The 15673-nt window shown below is 62.3% G+C and overlaps 2 protein-coding genes across 6 annotated transcripts in view; one reads left to right on the top strand and one right to left on the bottom strand.

Moving 5' to 3' along the window:
- Positions 1 to 276: 276 nt before the first annotated feature.
- ARHGEF16 (Rho guanine nucleotide exchange factor 16) lies at positions 277 to 10594 on the top strand. 4 transcript variants are annotated; one of them, XM_084494820.1, is made up of 15 exons: positions 277 to 629; positions 1718 to 2276; positions 2780 to 2831; positions 3200 to 3369; positions 3990 to 4046; positions 4417 to 4577; positions 5701 to 5853; positions 6352 to 6481; positions 6831 to 6905; positions 7662 to 7754; positions 7987 to 8141; positions 8456 to 8665; positions 9025 to 9098; positions 9424 to 9525; positions 9868 to 10594. In XM_084494820.1, the coding sequence occupies exons 1-15, from the start codon at positions 292 to 294 to the stop codon at positions 10005 to 10007; spliced, it is 2469 nt and encodes an 822-aa protein (XP_084350946.1). In that variant the 5' UTR covers positions 277 to 291; the 3' UTR covers positions 10008 to 10594. The 4 variants fall into 4 exon arrangements, with proteins under 4 accessions (XP_084350946.1, XP_084350947.1, XP_084350948.1 ...); XM_084494821.1 differs by lacking the exon at positions 277 to 629 and adding an exon at positions 816 to 939; XM_084494822.1 differs by lacking the exon at positions 277 to 629 and adding an exon at positions 1019 to 1122.
- Positions 10595 to 11870: 1276 nt separating this feature from the next.
- MEGF6 (multiple EGF like domains 6) overlaps positions 11871 to 15673 on the bottom strand; it is a 73411-nt gene continuing 69608 nt past the window's right edge. For both annotated transcript variants that reach the window (XM_084495125.1, XM_084495126.1), the window contains 9 exons: positions 15234 to 15365; positions 14884 to 15012; positions 14237 to 14365; positions 13988 to 14116; positions 13745 to 13873; positions 13231 to 13359; positions 13010 to 13138; positions 12376 to 12507; positions 11871 to 12215 (listed from right to left, as the gene is read on the bottom strand). In XM_084495125.1, the coding sequence (XP_084351251.1) occupies positions 12148 to 12215; positions 12376 to 12507; positions 13010 to 13138; positions 13231 to 13359; positions 13745 to 13873; positions 13988 to 14116; positions 14237 to 14365; positions 14884 to 15012; positions 15234 to 15365 (1106 nt within the window). In that variant the 3' untranslated portion in view covers positions 11871 to 12147. The remainder of the gene's footprint in view (positions 12216 to 12375; positions 12508 to 13009; positions 13139 to 13230; positions 13360 to 13744; positions 13874 to 13987; positions 14117 to 14236; positions 14366 to 14883; positions 15013 to 15233; positions 15366 to 15673) is intronic.

The following is a 15673-nucleotide window of genomic DNA, read 5'->3' as shown; positions in this document are numbered from 1 at the left end:
CTTTTAGAAGAATATTGCCGACAAGTGGACTTTGTCATCCAGAAAGCACTTGAGATTCTCCATAAACCAGGGAGAAAAAGGCTCCATTTTTAACAGGGAAAAAAATCAGAGCGGAGGGCACAAGAGAAGGTCAGGGAAAAATCTGCTCCCAGTAAACACCCAGAGCAGAGCCCGGCCTCTGCAGGCAACTGGGCCGCGGGGTGGCTGCCCCCAGCCCGGCCCTGGGGCCCTCCCTACCCCAAATGGCCAAACGCCGCCTTGGGGCCATGAAATGCTCCGGATGGATGCTTTATGCCCACGCAGGGACAGCCTGAAGCCTCTTCCAGCCACTGGAGACCCAGCTGCGAGGCTGAGCCTCGTGTGCCCGGAGCGAGGAACAATCCCCGGCCCGCTGGAGCTGGTTGTGGCTGCCCAGACCCCGAGCAGGGTTGGCGGAGCAGCCTTTGGTCGCCCCTCGGTGCACCGGGTGCTCCCCGGCCTCCCTGCGAGGCGTTACGGGTCGGGGTGCCCCAGGAGCATGGGCTGGGGCTGGGAGCAGCACCCTGGGGACCCGGCTCCTCGGTGGGGCGTCAAAAAGCAGGAGGACAGCGCGGGGCAGCCGCATGGAGCTCGCTCGGCAGCCCCGATCAGTGAGGAGAGGAGCGGGGCCGTGCTCAGCACCGCGCAACGGAGGGGGCCGGGACCGGGACTGGGATCAGGATCGGGACTGGGAATCCGGATAGGGATCGGGATTGGGATCGGGATAGGGCCCGAGGGAGGCCACCCCCGCCTCCACTGCGCTCCTCCAACCCCAGGCCGGGCTGGGCCGGGCCCCCGGCGGCTCCTGGCGCCGCGAACTCCTCCTCCTCCTCCCCTTCCTCCTCCTCCTGCTCTTCCTCCTTCTCCTTTTTCTCCTCCTCCTCCTCCTCCTCCGCAGCTGGCGGGGCTGAGGCGGTGTCTGTGAGTAGCCGGAGGCCGGGGCCTCCCGCGTTCCGGGGGATTTTTGGGGGGCTTTTGGGTGCTTTTGGGGCGAGCACAGGAGGGGCTGCGGGGCTCGGCTCCGTGGGGCTGCCCCCAGCACCCGCGGTCTCTGCCCCCCACCCGCGGGGTCCCGGGGTCCCGTCCCGGTCCCCTGCGAGCGGGGTGAGGACCCTGGGCTCAGTGGGGGGGCCTCGGGGATCGGAGCGGGGCCGGGCAGGGCTCGGGTCGGAGGGACGCAGCCGTGGGGTTCCCTTAAGCTCCGTAATGGGACGGGGAAGGAGCTGGGTCCGTGGCACCCTGCACGAGGAGCGCTGGGTGCTGGGGCGGGGGGGGCTGCAGGGGGCCAAAACTGGGCTGGAAGGCGGTGGGGAAGGGGTGGGCTGCGTGCCTGGGCCCTGCAGGGGGGGCACAGAGCACGGGGAGGGCAGTGAGGCCTGGGGGGGTGCACCCACAGTGACCCTGCCTCCGCGCAATGCTGGGAGCGGAGGGGGAGCACCCGTCAGCCCCGTCTGTCCCTGGCTTTTTGGGGGCTGCCGGGCTCCCACCCACACCCGCTCAGCACCCGAGGGGTGAGGCGATGCCCCCGGTCAGAGCGGGGATGTAACAGCACCCTGGGCTCCATCCTGCTCCTCTCCCAGCCCGGGCCCTGTCCCCATGTCCCCGCACGATGCCGTGTGATGGCCCCAGCTGCTGGGAGAAGGCACTCAGCCCTCTGTCTGTCTGTCCATCTGTCTGTCCGTCTGTCTCTTTCATGCAGCTCTCCAGCCGCTGCCATGTCCCGGAGCCCCCACAGCAGCAATGCGGACGACAAGCCCTTGCTCCTGGAGTACCGATGCCACCCCCTGCGGCAGGGACCCCCCAGCTCCATCCCCACCTCCCCGTCCGGCACGCGCAGCCCCGACTCGGCGCCACCGCTGGGCCCCTTCCCCTTGGCCGAGCCACGCCGCATCGTCCTGAGCACGGACAGCCCGGCCGCGCTGAAGGTGGGCACCCAGCAGCTCATCCCCCGCAGCCTGGCCGTCTCCACCAAGACCAAGAACCCCTCACGGCACCAGAGCACGGGGGCGGCCGGCTCCGGCCAGGAGCCCGCGTGGCCGGACCAGAGGCGGGCGTCCATCCCCAGCATCTCCCTGGAGGAGGAGGAGGATGAGGAGGACGGCCGGGGGATGCTGAAGCGCAACCTGAGGAACATGTCCTACCGTGCTGCCATGAAGGGCTTGGGCACGGAGACGGAGCCAGCGGCCGCCGCCGCCTCGCTGAAGCCAGTGCTGGAGGAGGGGAGCGCTCCCCCTGCCCGCAGCCCTGGCAGGAACAAGGTGGGTTTGCAGCTGCTGCAGCTTCCGTGAGGATCGCGGCTCCTGCGGGGCTCCCACGGGCCTGCAGGGCAGGGTGGCCGGGCGGGGGCCCTGGGCCTGCACCCAGACGTGGGCGAAGCAGGGCTGGGAGGGCCGAGACGCCGAGCAGGCAAAGTCCAGGTGCGAGACAGACGGATGGGAAAGGCAGCGGAGTAACCAAAGGATCATTCAGATTGTGACCCTGATAATGCGAGGTGAAAGCTGAGTCACTTCAGTATAGCAAACAACAGTGTAGACAACAGTCGGTCTGAGACAACAGGGTGGTGTTTGCAAACAGCCTGCCCAGGGAGCTGCTCCCCTTCTCGAGGGAGCCAAATGCTTCCCAGGGCCCGGAATACAGCCGGTGGGTGTCTGACCCTGGCACGAGCTTTGTGGCAAGGGTTGTGGTTGTGTGGTCCTGCCGTGGCAGCGAGATTTCCTCGTGGTGGTGTCAAGCTCTCCTCTTCCTCTTCTTCCTCCCGCAGAGAACATTCGGGCGGAAGCGGGTGCAGAAGCGGGGCGGCTCATTCAAGGACCGTGAGTGCTGCTTCTCCTCCTCCCCAGCCACTCTGTGGTGCCTTTTCCCAGCCCACACAGAAGGCGCAGGGAATCCCTGGCAGCCCCTTTGCCATGTGTGGGGCTGGCCCAGGGCAGCCGCTTCCCCCGCGCTTCCCCACCTGCAGCAGCGGCGCCGTGGCCCCGCTCCCCAGGAGGGTGCAGCCGCGCTCGCAGCGGGAATGCTCCCAGCTCTGTTTGCTCAGGGCAAACACTGCGGAGGCTGGCGGCAGCCAGAGCTGCTAGCTGGTGCCGTGCAAAGTCCTCAGTGGGGAGGTGCTGGGGTGGGGAGGTGGTGGGAGGTGAGGTGGGAGGAGGCTGCTCTCACCCCCCGGTGCTCCCCGCCGCAGAGCCCCGGCTGTACCAGGAAATCCGCGAGCGAGGGCTGAACTCGGTCAGCCACGAGTCGGACGAGGATTTGCTGGAGGAGCCCATCCCCGAGGAGCCGTCCCCGCCCGACGCCGCCATCGTGGTGCAGAGCTATCGCCCCGCGCAGGTCACCTGGAGCCAGCTGCCGGAGGTAGGAGCAGGAGCACAGCTCCTGGCCGCGTCCTGCGTTCCCCGGGGGAAATGGATAAGCGGCGAGTGCAGCTCTGGGCAGCAGCAACACCTCGCCCAGCTGCTGTCCTTGAACCCTGGAGCAGTCGTGTGAGCTCGCCTCCTGCCTCCAGGCCATTTCCCCAGGCCTTCTGCTGGGTCTGGGAACCCTCACCTGGGAAGGCCAGGCTGCACCTCGAGCAGTCTCCACGTTGTGAAAGATTATTTTTCTGCTCATCTGTTCTTGAAAGCCCTTATTGCACCAGAAGGTGACCTGCTTATTAAAAAGAAATAGAGCAGAGTGTATTTTAAAAGCTGTCTGAGCTGCCAAACCAATAGTGAGCGGTGTTACCCCGGCTGTGGGGTGCTTTGGGGCAGCCCGGTGCTGGTTGGGACACGCCGGGCTCCTGGCAGGTCTGGGCAGATGCCGGCCGAGCTGCTGCGGTTGCGCTCATTGAGGCACCCCAGCAGGCGGCTCTGGCCGCTGGTGTTTTTGGTGGAGAGCAATCCCTGCCTGCAAAGCACTCCCACTGCCGAGCACAGGAGCTGCTGGGGTGGGTTTGGGGCTGCGGGGAGCTGGAGCTGACCCTGTGCTGCCTGCAGGTGCTGGAGGCGGGCGTCCTGGACACCATAACCCCCGAGGAGCGCAAGCGGCAGGAGGTGAGAGCGGCCCGTGGGGGCACGGGGGTGTCCTGCTGGGGCGGGTGGTGCTGGGGGCTCATCCCGGGGGCTCCGGGTGCTCTGAAGGATCAGCCACCAGAAGGGAAAGCATCTTCATGGTGCAACGTGGTTTCGGGGCTGTCCGAAAGCATGCAGACATTGGTGTAGGCCAAGCGATGCATGAGATGGTATCAGGGGATGCTTGGAAAAAATTTCCAGACGTTATTAATGCAAATAATGTGAGTTATTACTACATGCTATAAGGTCGTTATTAATGTAAATGAGGTGCAGCAAGTTGGAGCTCACCCCTCTTGCTGCCGGTGGTGCCGCAGCCTGCCCTGCTGCCTCCTCACCGCCCCGCTGCTTGCAGGCGATGTTCGAGATCATCACGTCCGAGTACTCCTACATGCACAGCCTGAACATCCTGGTGTGCCACTTCATGAAGTCGGAGGAGCTGAAGGAGACCATGACGCAGACGGAGCACCACCACCTCTTCTCCAACATCAGCGACATCCTGGCCGTCAGCACCAAGTGAGTGCACGGGTACTGGCACTGCGCTGGTGAAGCTGTGCAGCTCGGAGTGCCGCTGCTTTGCTGTGTGTGAGCAGCAGCCCCATGGTGCTGAGGCAGCCCCTCAGCATCGTCCTGGTGCTGGTGCCTGGGGTGAAGGGCTCCGTTCTGCCCTGCTGCCGTTTTCTGTTAACCCTGAGGTTTTGTAGCGGGGAGCAGTCGCGTGGCTGCACTCGGGCACTGAAGCGGGGGTGCTCCTCTTGCTCCATCACCGTGCCCGGGGTGTTTCTGTTTGCTGACTTTCCCAGCTGGGGGCTTCCCAGCCAGACGGACAGGATGTGGGACCTGGAACTGCCTCCTCCGAGAGCTCGCCCTTTGCCCCCTGGGGGTGGGAGCTGCAGCGGGTGCTGTGGGAACACCACGCCAGGGCGGCACCGTGAGACCCGGTGTGGGGGCACAGGGGGCTCCTGCTCCTGCTCCTGGTCCCCGCAGCTGGGCTGGGCGCGGGGGGACCTCGGGGGGGCTGCAGCACGCAGGACCCTCCTGGGGGATGGGGATGGGTGGGTGTGGGGAAATTCGAGCAGCTGGTGCACATCTCAGCTGCAGCAATTTGGGAAAAACTCCCAGCGTGGGAATGTCGCTGGAATAATTCGAGGAATTGTTCTGCTCTGGGACACTTGGCCTGCGGGGATGGTCCCAGCAGAGCCTGCTCATGGCAAAGTGCACTGAGCTTGGCAGCTTGTGTGTCGCTCTGGTCTGATAGCTCCCCCGGACAATCTCCTTCTGTAACTCATAAACCAGAAAGCGTTTGCTGCCCCAGAACTGCTCTGCTCCTGCAGAGACACTTTGCACAGATGCCAGCTGAGGTCCCAGCCATAGAGATGCCCCTTGGGGCTGGCAAAGGGCCGCGGGAAGAGAAAGCAAAGGCCTGAGCTGAGGGGAGACCCCTGGGAGTAAAGGTGGAAGGGGGGCTGGAGGAAAAGGGGCAAGGCACCAGGGAGGGCCTCCAGCTGGGCCATGCCACGGGACCAAGAGCAAGGCACCTGGTGGGAAGGCTGAGCCGCCCCTGGGCCAGCGAACTAAAAATCCCCTCGGCCCTGCCCCAGTGAGGCGCGCGGTGAGGCCGCTGGCTTTCTGCCCCTAGCTTCTTTGAAGACTTGGAGAAGCGACACCAGGAGAACCTCGTCATGCCCGACATCAGCGACATCGTGGAAGAGCACGCCTCGAAGCACTTCAACCCCTACGTCAGTTACTGCTCCAACGAGGTGTACCAGCAGAGGACACTGCAGAAGCTGCTGTGAGTTGTGCTGTGTGCTCGGGCTCCTCGGGGGCTGCTCGCAGGGCTCCGAGCTGCTCAGGGCCGTGTCCTGCTGAGCACCAAGCCTCTAAGACCTGTACTGCGTGGTGTGGGATGGGATTTGGGCGGTGTATTGAGAAGAGGAGGGATGGGGGCCAGCTGGGGGCAGTGCTGCCCCGTGCTGAACCAAGCCATGCTGCGAGCGGGTCCTGCTGAGGGCGGTGGTGTGGGGTGCTTTAGGGATGCTCGTGGAGGCTGCTTCTGTCCAGGCTGTCCCCGTGGTGCCGGCCGTTTCTGACAGCTTTTCCCAACTTCTGGCTGATTCAGCATCTCCAGTCATTTTTCCATCACCTGCCCGTGGATCGATCCCTTTTCTGTGCCCGCTGAGCAGGACGGGCTGGTGCTGGAGCTGCACTGCCAGCCTGCCGCGGGGAAATCCTCTGGAAAGTCTTGATAACCAAACAGCAACGTTAATGGAGGTTTCTTGTCCCGTTCCAGAACCACAAACCCCCTATTTAAAGAGGCCTTGAAACAAATTGAAAGGAAACCAGAATGTGGAGGGCTGCCAATGATCTCATTTCTCATTCTCCCCATGCAGCGAGTAACGCGGCTTCCCCTGCTGTTAGATGTAAGTAAGTCAGAGGTGGCAGCGCCGGGCACCTCCTGCTGCTCCCTTCCTTGGCTCCCTGAGCCAAGCAGCGATCTGCCAGGGGGACCGCTGGTACCTCGGGAGCAGGGCCGGGTGGATGCCTGGTGCACGAGGTGATGGTCACGGACGTGGCTGCTGTTAGAGCCCTGCCAGGAGCCGGATTCGCAGCCACCAGCACTGTTCAGTCGTGCTTTGAACGCGTGTCCTGTCCTGTCCTGTCCCCCTGCCAGGTCCAAGCAGGCATTGCCTCCGCAAAGCCCAGGAGGCCGTCAATGCGCAGCTGCTCTGTCTTGCAGTGTCACTAAAGCATCTTGTCTTGACGTTCTAGACTGTGTGTCAAAAAACTAAAGCATGCACTGCAGCGTACGGGGCTGCCACCAGAGCTCTGAAAGCCATCAGCAAGGTGAGGACAGCCACCACCACCTTCCCTCCCTCCCGGCGCTCCGTGTCACCACCCCGGTCCCCACCTGGGGGCTGGCCTCTGATTTTCCTTCTTTCACGGGGCCACTTGAGATTTCTCTGCTCCAAAGAGCTGTTGGATGCACACATCTTTTCCCTTGCCCATCTTTTTCACTTGATTGTGATTTTTTTCCTTCTTCTTGTCATCTTCTCTTCGTTCCTCTTTGGCCATCTTTTGTCCTTCCCCTCACTGTTGTCTTCTCCAGGGGTGCTCTCCCTATTTTGGAGGCCCCGTGGCAGTGTCCCTGGGCTGCTGCTCTTGCCTCGTTTCTGGAGATCCATGCGCAGAGCAGGGAACCAAGCAGGGCAGTGGCGCAGCAGCAGCAGTGGCAGCTGTGGTCCTGGTGCTGGCAGTGCAGCTGCCCCACCTCCATTTGCCTTCCCTGCTGGTTATCACCTCCTCGTGGCTCCCTGTCTGCTCCATCGCCAGCCTCCTCTTTATCTCCCCTCCTCGGATGATCGGTCCTTCCTCTTGGTCCTGCCCCTTGGTGAAGCTCCGTGCTCGGTTTCTCTGTGGTCAGAGAGACCCTGCTGCCTCTCCTGGTGATGTCCTGGGTAGGAAATCCTGGACACCTGCTCGAGGTCTCCTGTCAGAGGCAGCCAGCAGCAGTGGGATCTTTGCCAGCTGTAATCGTGCTGATGCAGAGGCAGGATGTGCTGAGCCTCCTCCATCCTCCCCTTCTCTTGTGTTTTTTTCCAGCTGGTGAAGAACTGCAACGAGGGAGCTCGTGCCATGGAGAGGACAGAGCAGATGTACACCCTGCAGAAACAGCTGGAGTTCGGAAAGAAGAAGGTGAGGACGGGTGGCGGTGGGGGCTGGGTCCATCCACACTGCTTTGTGCTTTGATTTTTTATTTGGGATGATCCTTTGTGACCCAGGGCTTGGACCCAATGCTCATTGTGGGTCCCTTCCAACTGGGATATTCCATGACTCTAGAGTCCCCAGTGAGCTCAAACACAGCTTTCTGACTTGGTGTTCCCTGCCACACGGGACATCAGTCATTCATTTTTTTTTTCCATTTCAGCCTTTTCCACTGATCTCTGCCTCCCGCTGGCTGCTGAAGCGGGGTGAGCTCTACCTGCTCTTCTCCGAGGAGGCAGGAATCTTCCGCAAGGGCTCTGGCAGGGTTTGCTACCTCTTCCTCTTCAACGACGTCCTGATCATAACCAAGAAGAAAAGGTGAGGCTCGGGGGCACCGCTGCCTCTCACTGGGAAGGGGCTGGGTGGATTCAAGCCTCGCTTTCCCAAGCAGCCTAAGGAAACCTCAAGGTTCCCCCATTGTGAGCATTTTGGAGGTGTTTCTTGTTAGGGCAGCAACCAAATTCCGGCTGGGAATGGCCCCCAAGTGCACAGAGCACGTTCAACCCCGAGCATCAGCACCGTGATGGGCACCAGGGCTGTGGGTGATGCCCGCTGCGCGCGGTCCCCCGGGCCAGCATGGGGAGGCGGCTCCTTCCCCCAGCTCTGAGGTGCCCGTCCTGCCGTTGCTGCAGCGAGGAGAGCTACACGGTCATGAACTACGCCACGCTGGACCAGGTCTCGGTGGAGAAGGTGGAGGCGGCGGAGCCCCCTTCCCCCCCGCCCGCCAAGGCAGGGAGCGGGGGCGGCACACGCGGCGCGGCCGGGGGGCACCTGCTGCGCGTGGTGCTGGAGCGCGACAGCGAGGGCAGGCGGGAGGAGGTGCTGCTGGCGGCGGACACGCTGTGAGTGGGATTCTGTGCTGCTGCACGGGGGATGAGCCCTGGGTGTCACCTGGGGGGCTTCTGCATGGCGCCCTGCCCCTCCTGCTTGTCCTGCCGGAATGGGTCCTGCGTGGGTGTCTCCCCCTTGCTGTGCTTCTCCCCGTTGCAGTGCTTCCTTCTCCCCCTTACCTTTCCAAACGCTCCTCATATCATACATCAGCAGTGCAGCCACGTCTGTGTGCTTTTGCACACATCAGCATGTGTGCTCGCACTCAGTCCCACTGCCTGTGAAGCCCTCGTGCTGCTGGGGAGCTCTCAGCGACTTCCAGCAGCCGCTGCTGCCCGTGGCTTTCCTGCACATCCCAGTTTTCCCCTGCCAGGAGCGACCGGGCACGGTGGGTGACAGCGCTGATGCACAGGGAGAGGGAGCAGCCCGACACCACACCACGAGGAGGTATGGGGGTGCAAATCTCACATTTCTGCCCTGTTTGTACCTGCTCCTGCCTGCGATGGAGCTGGGGATGCATTGATGGAGAGGAGGAGAGCTCAGGGTACCGTGCCTTGCTTGTTAGGAGTTTCTCCCATTCAGATATTAGCCTCTTCCTCACTCAGAGCCCAAATACATTTCCAGGAGGGACAGGAGGAAGCCTGGGGGAGGTTTAGGCTGCAGTTCAGCCTCCCATTCGCATGCAGGGCAGGGCAGGAAGCTTGGCTTGCACTGGCCGGTGCGGTGCGGCCGTCCCTTCTCACCCGCTCCCCTTTCTCATCCTGCCCTGCAGACCTGAGCCAGGTGGAGATAACCCGTGCCTACATGGCTAAGCAGGCGGACGAGATCTCTCTGCAGCAGGCGGACGTGGTGCTGGTGCTGGGCGGGGAGGACGGTAAGTGCTGGGGAGCAGCCGGAGGTGGAAAAATCTCAGCAAGCCGGGGGCTGAGCGATTTTTCAGAAGCTTCCAAGAAGCTGTAGCAGGGGCTGAGGTCTGTGCCCTTGGCTGGAGCTGTGGCCCAGCAGATGACAGTGGGGCACTGGGGGAGCTCCTACTGCCACGGGTGGGCAGCCGAGGAGCCCTGGGCTGTGGGAGCAGCACAGCTTGGAGCAGCCAGGAGCAGAGCCCCACTGCGGGCACCTCCATGGCAGGGTCACCCTGCGGCTGCCACCCCGCACGCCTGTCCCCGGCGGCCACCACCCTTCCCTATGGCATCAGCACTCGTTCTTCTCCTAGGCTGGTGCTGGGGCGAGAGGCTGCGGGACGGTGAGAGGGGCTGGTTCCCCCAGTCCTGCGCCCGGCCCATCACGAACCGCACGGCGGTGGAGTGCAACGTGCGGCGGATGGAGAGGCTGCGGATAGAGACCGATGTGTAGGAGCAGTGCCACAGAGACATGCCTCGGCCCTGGCCATTGGGCTTCAAACCCCCGTGGGCTCAGCCCACAGCAAGGAAGGCAGGAGAGCCTTTCTTCTCGAACTGTGCCTGCACCGGGCGCTCACAGGCACCAGGTTTCGTGGTCGGGCCTGGGCTGCAGCTGGAGCCGCAGTGACAGCAGTTGTTAACGTGGGACCTGGCAGTGGGTGCTCCTGGTCACCCCTCCGATGTGACCAGCCTGGAACAAGCCCTGAGATGCAGCTGAGGTGCTGGCTCAGCTTGAAAGGGACAGGGCTCAGCCCCAGCCTGAGTTCTGGGCACTCCCTGCTCCCAGCTGTGTGTGTTTCAGGAAATATCCTGCAAAAAAAACACTTCGGGTCACAACAGAATTCAAGCTTAATTGAGCGAGAAACCAAATAAATAGAAAGTCACTGAGGCTTTCTGTTTATTTCTCTTAATTGCGGAGTAATTAAAAATTTTTAACCGGTGCTAAATTAGAGGAGACAGAGTCTAGGAGAGAGACACGAGCTACATGAGAAAAGGAAGTTTCTGTAGTAAGAAATAAAAATGGTTTTAAAAAATATATAATTTGAAGAAGTTTCTGTGTTCCTTGGGTGGAAGGGCAGGGGATGGGGCTGGGCACTTGCACCCGGGGCTGCCTGGGCACCATGAACCTAGTGGGGCCGAGCACTTCCCCGTCCCCCTGGCTTGGTGGAGGCTGCTTTTGCTTCCCAGCCCACCAAGGAAATAAATAGGAACCGGAGTCGGATGCAGCTGGCACCTGACCGCAAGGGTAACACGGCGTATGATTGTCTGGAGAATCGGCAGCAAGAATAGCAGGATTAATCGGGGTCGTTTGGCACGTTAACAAACTCTTCCTACTCCCTGGTTATCGATCATACAACAAACAACCTTAATGACACCAGTTTGGTCCTTCACTACATACTTATATTAACATTATTTCTTCACAATAGTGATATCTAATGCAAAAAATACTGTTAAGGAAGAAACAAAATAAGAAAAGAATTAGCAAAAAATTACAAGTTATGTACAGGTTAAAATAAATTCCCTCCGGAAGAGAAAACAGTTCTTTTATTATTTTCAGTTGGCCCCTGGGGGAATAATTTAAAGGCAGGGCTGGGGGCGTCCCACTGCTGCTCGCAGACCGGTGCCCCCGACAGCACCGGGTCCTGGGCCGTGTCTGCCCAGGGGCTTTGTGCAAATCCATGGACAGGGCTGGGTGAGGCAGCTGGTGGTCCCCGTTGTGGGGTTGATCCCCTGGCAGTGACTGTCCCCGCTGCTGCAGGTGGCAGCCTAAGCCTTGCAGCGCTCTCGTGCTCGCTGCTGACTGTGGCTGTATGGCTCCTGGCAGCTCCTCCAGCCCCTTCTCAGCCTCTGGGCTTCCACCACAATACGGAAATGTCGCAGGGGCCAGGACAGAGGAGGACACCTAACGAGGGCTGTGCGTTCACCAGACCACACAGGAGCTCCGTGCCGTGCCATACAGCACGCTGACTGCACCTGGTTCAGGCTCGCTTTTCCCTGGAGCAGGTGATGTGGGATGCTCAGGTGGGCTGGCAAAGCCCTGGTTTGGGACCAGCTCTTGGCTGCAGAGCCCAGCACCTTCTCCCATGGCAAATGGGAGCTTACAGTACAGGGTGGCTGCAGAGTCAGGAACAGCCAAGTGCCGTGGTGCCACACTGGGCACGAGCGCCGCAGAGCTGGGAATGTTCACCCGCCAGCTTTGACAACGCTGTTGTGCAGCTTCCCATAAATATTCTTGCATAAATACCTATTTTTGGCTATAGTGTCAGCCCCTCCCAAACCTCCCTCCCTTCCCCCAACCCCAAACCCAGCACCCAAACCCAAAAGGTGAAGGCCAGCAATTTCCCAGCCACCGAGCAGAAGCAAACACTCCTGGTGTCCGGCACGAGGGGCACCGGCTCTCAGGGTCCTGCGTCCAGCCCCAGCAGCTCCCGGGTGCTCTGGTGGTGCTCAGCACGCCAGCCTCGCTCAGAACAGCAGCATAGTCTGGCACGGCGGTACTAATTAATGCGTGTGGCTTGTAAACAAGTTCAGCAATAGGTCCTGTGCTTCTCCAGGGGGTCCTGCACCGAGGGCGCTGTTGGTGGCGGCCAGACCTAGTGCTCCGTCCACTGCAGCTCCCCTGGGGGCAGCGGGGGCCTGGTGGGCACCTGGGCTGGCACAGCTGGAAGGGAAGCAGGGGCACAGGCTCAGCCCTTGCAGTCTGCACCGCTGGCTGCAGGCGTGGGGTCAGCAGGCATGAGCACAGGGATCCCAGCACAGTGGCTGCCTGTGCGCTGGGATCCCGCAGCACTCAGCAGGGTGGTGCTGAGCCCAGGGCTCACCTTGCCGGCAGGTCGGGCCCATGTACCCGTGGAGGCAGCGGCACTGCCCGTTCCTGGCGCTGCACTGGGAGCTGTGGGGGGTGCAGGCGCAGCCGAGGGCGCAGTCGGGGCCGTACTTGTTCGCCGGGCACTCTGCGGGGACAGAGGCGCTCAGGGTGTGGAGGGCTCAGCCTGGTCCTGCTGAGCCAGATGGCACCAGCGTTCCCCACCGAGCCACGCACAGGGCTTGCCGTGGTGGCGAGGAACACAAGGCAGCGAGCTTTTTGCCTCAACCACCTCCCAGCCTGCTCCCCAGCTCTGCTGAGCCAGGACAGCGGCCGAGCCCAGTAGGGTGCTCCTGCTGCACTGCAGCCTCCGCCTTGTGACTTTTAGGTGAGTTAATGCAAGGGGACTGTAGGCTGGCGCCTGTTTGTGTTCAAATCTGGCTACAAACAGGCTGAAGGGGTGGATACCTTTGTTCAGATGCCTTCTTACTTCCCAAGAGGATGCACACCAAGTAGGAAGGGCCCTTCCCTGGGACTTCAGCTCCAACAAAGGGTGCCTGAATCCACCTTAGGCCTGTCCTTCTGCCTGCTGGCAATGCCCTGATGCATTTCCCCCCCCCCTCACCTTCCCAAGCTGTGCCTAACCTCACCTGAGCTGCACTTGGGGCCAGTTTTCCCCGGGGGACAGAGGCAGCGCCCCGTGGCCGGGTCGCAGGTCGCGTTCCCTACGCAGTCGCAGAGCTGCCGGCATCCCTCCCCGTGCGTTCCTTCCTCGCAGCCTGTTTGGGGAGAGGGGACAGGGCAGGGACGTGCTGCCCGCCTGCACCAGGGGCTGCTGCCAATTTTGGGGGGCACGGCGGGCGGGTGGTACCTGCCTGGCAGCGCTGGCCGTGCACACCCGCGGGGCAGCGGCAGCGGCCGGTGGCGGGGTCGCAGGCAGCGCCGTGCTCGCAGTCGCAGCGCTGCTGGCAGCCGGCCCCGTGGAAACCCGGGGGGCAACCTGGGGGGGAGAGCTCGTTAGCGAGCACAGACACGGGCTTGGCTGTAGATGGCCTCTGCAGCAAAGCCTTGGGCTGGAAGCAGCGAGCTTTTCTCTTCGCGAAGCACCGACTCGCTCGGGTGTCTGGCACGCAGGCTGCGCGGTGCTGGGCGTTCCCAGGTGGCTCTGAGCAGCACCCTGCAGCCCACGGCCTCAGAAGTGGGGTTCCTTGGGAGCACTCCAGGAGGGCTCACTGTGAACACAAGGAAAGGGAGGAAAGGAAAGGCAGGGCAAGTCCCCCCCACCTTCACCCTGCTGTCCTGCTCTGCAGACCACCCTCAGAAACCACAGCCACAAAGCTGCAGGTGATGCCCCCGCTGCATCAGGTCCCCCCGGCGCAGCTCACCGTGCTCGCAGAGGGGCCCGTAATGTCCCGGGGGGCAGCGGCAGGCCCCCGTGGTGGGGTCGCAAGTGGCATTGTGCTGGCAGGAGCAGTGCAGCTGGCAGTCGGCGCCGTACCTTCCCGGCGGGCACGCTGCAGGGGGGCACCGGGGTGGCTCAGAGGGGCCAGCAGGCACACAGAGCCAGGTGCTGAGCCAGCTCAGCGCTTCCCGGCTGGCACAGGACCGTGCCTGCAGAGCTGGGTTACCTAATTCACAGGATTTCCCAGTCCATCCGAGCCCGCAGGAGCAGGACCCGTCGGTGGCATTGCACAGCCCCCCGTTCTGGCAGGAGCAGGTCTGCAGGCAGCCCTCCCCGTAGCGCTGCTCCTGGCAGCCTGTGGGACCAAGGGGCAGCGGTGGGCACACGGGCAGCAGCGTCCAGGAGGGAAGCAGAGGTGTTGGGACGGGGAAACGGGTTCCTGCTTCGGATTTTTCCCCCTGCAGCTCGCTTTTACCTTGCTCACAAGTGGGACCAACTCTTCCCGGCGGGCAAAGGCAGTCTCCGGTGACGTGGTGGCAGGTGGCCCCTTCCCCACAGGCACAGGCGTGCACGCAGTCTTGGCCGTAGCGGCTGGCGGGGCAGGCTGGCAGGAGGAAGACCTTTACCTGCCTTCATCAAACCCATGGGCCACGTGTGCAGGCCAAAAGGGCAACACAGCTGTGGTGCATGAGCAGAGCAGGGGGGCAGCTGGGGGAGGCAGGAGGGTTTGCAGGCCCTGGGGCTCGTGCCCAGGGGGACTGGCAGGGCAGGGAAAGAGCATTCACATTTCCTTCTGCTGGAGAAGCAGAGTGGTGGCAATACACGGCTGGCACAGTGCAAAACCCGATGTGCCATGCCTTTCACATCGAGGAAATCATTCTGGCACCAAAAGGACAGAGTAAGAAAATGTTTCTAAGGCTCAGACAGACAGCAAATGAGAGCAGCTGTGCTCCCCCAGCACTGAGCACACGAAGCAGCCTCTGTGCTGGAGCACTGCTGGCTGTGTGGGGCGAGACGAGGAGCTTTTCTCCTGCAGGTGGGCCAGTGCAGGGGTACCACTGGACCACCATTCACCCCCTGCTGAGGCAGCCTCTGGGGCCCCCCATTCCCCCCAGCACTCACCGATGCTGCAGTCGGCACCGACGTAGCCCGGCGGGCAGTGGCAGGTCCCCATGGTGTGCTCACACCTGGCTCCGTTCTGGCACTCGCACGGCTGCTTGCAGCTGGGCCCGTACCAGCCCTCGGGGCACTCTGCACAAACAGAAACAATCGCACCAGTGCCTGGCAGGGCGAGAGCAAAGCACGGGCACTACAAGAAAGGCACCGCCATGGGATGCGCCGGGCACGGCGGCTGCTCCTGTGCAGCAGGGCGCAGAGCTGACCCAGCAAAACACCTCAGAGCAGCCCCGGGGCAGCCATGGACAGCCCCACAGGGACCCCACAATGCACGGGGCAGGATGCAGTGGCCGTACCCAGCTGGCAGGATGGCCCGTGGTAGCCCGGGGCGCAGACGCAGGCACCGGTGACAGGGTGGCAATCCTGGGTGGCTCCCGCACACTGGCAGCTCTGGCTGCAGCTCTCCCCGAAGGTGCCGGGTGGGCAGGCTGCGAGAGAGGACAGCAAGGCAACACAGGCACAGTTAGCGCCCCACCTGCCCCGAGAGGCTTGGGCTTTCCTTTTTTCTATTTTTAAACCCAAGATTTAAACAGGTTCCCATGGCAGTGGATGTTTTCTGGCACACGGAAAGCAAAGGGAGGTGGTGCTCCGCATGCCAACTGCTCCCTGATTCCAGGAACCTTTTGCAATGCCAGCCCTACCTACCCTGCTCAAATTCCTGCAGCCCTCCATCCCGCCACACAAAGACATCACAAACACACCCCCGTCCCCCAGCGAGGAATGTGCTCACATGCTT

The sequence above is a fragment of the Aythya ferina genome (genome assembly GCF_964211825.1).
Source record: "Aythya ferina genome assembly, chromosome: 21".
NCBI lineage: Eukaryota > Metazoa > Chordata > Aves > Anseriformes > Anatidae > Aythya > Aythya ferina.
This window is presented reverse-complemented; position numbering and strand designations above follow the sequence as displayed.

Bases quoted from the DNA above. Each gene is read 5' to 3' on its own strand.
- ARHGEF16 (XM_084494820.1), top strand. From the start codon at position 292: ATGCCCACGCAGGGACAGCCTGAAGCCTCTTCCAGCCACTGGAGACCC. The intron at 630-1,717 runs GTGAGGAGAGGA...TCTTTCATGCAG, and splicing joins TCGCTCGGCAGCCCCGATCA to CTCTCCAGCCGCTGCCATGT. The intron at 8,142-8,455 runs GTGAGGCTCGGG...CCGTTGCTGCAG, and splicing joins ATCATAACCAAGAAGAAAAG to CGAGGAGAGCTACACGGTCA.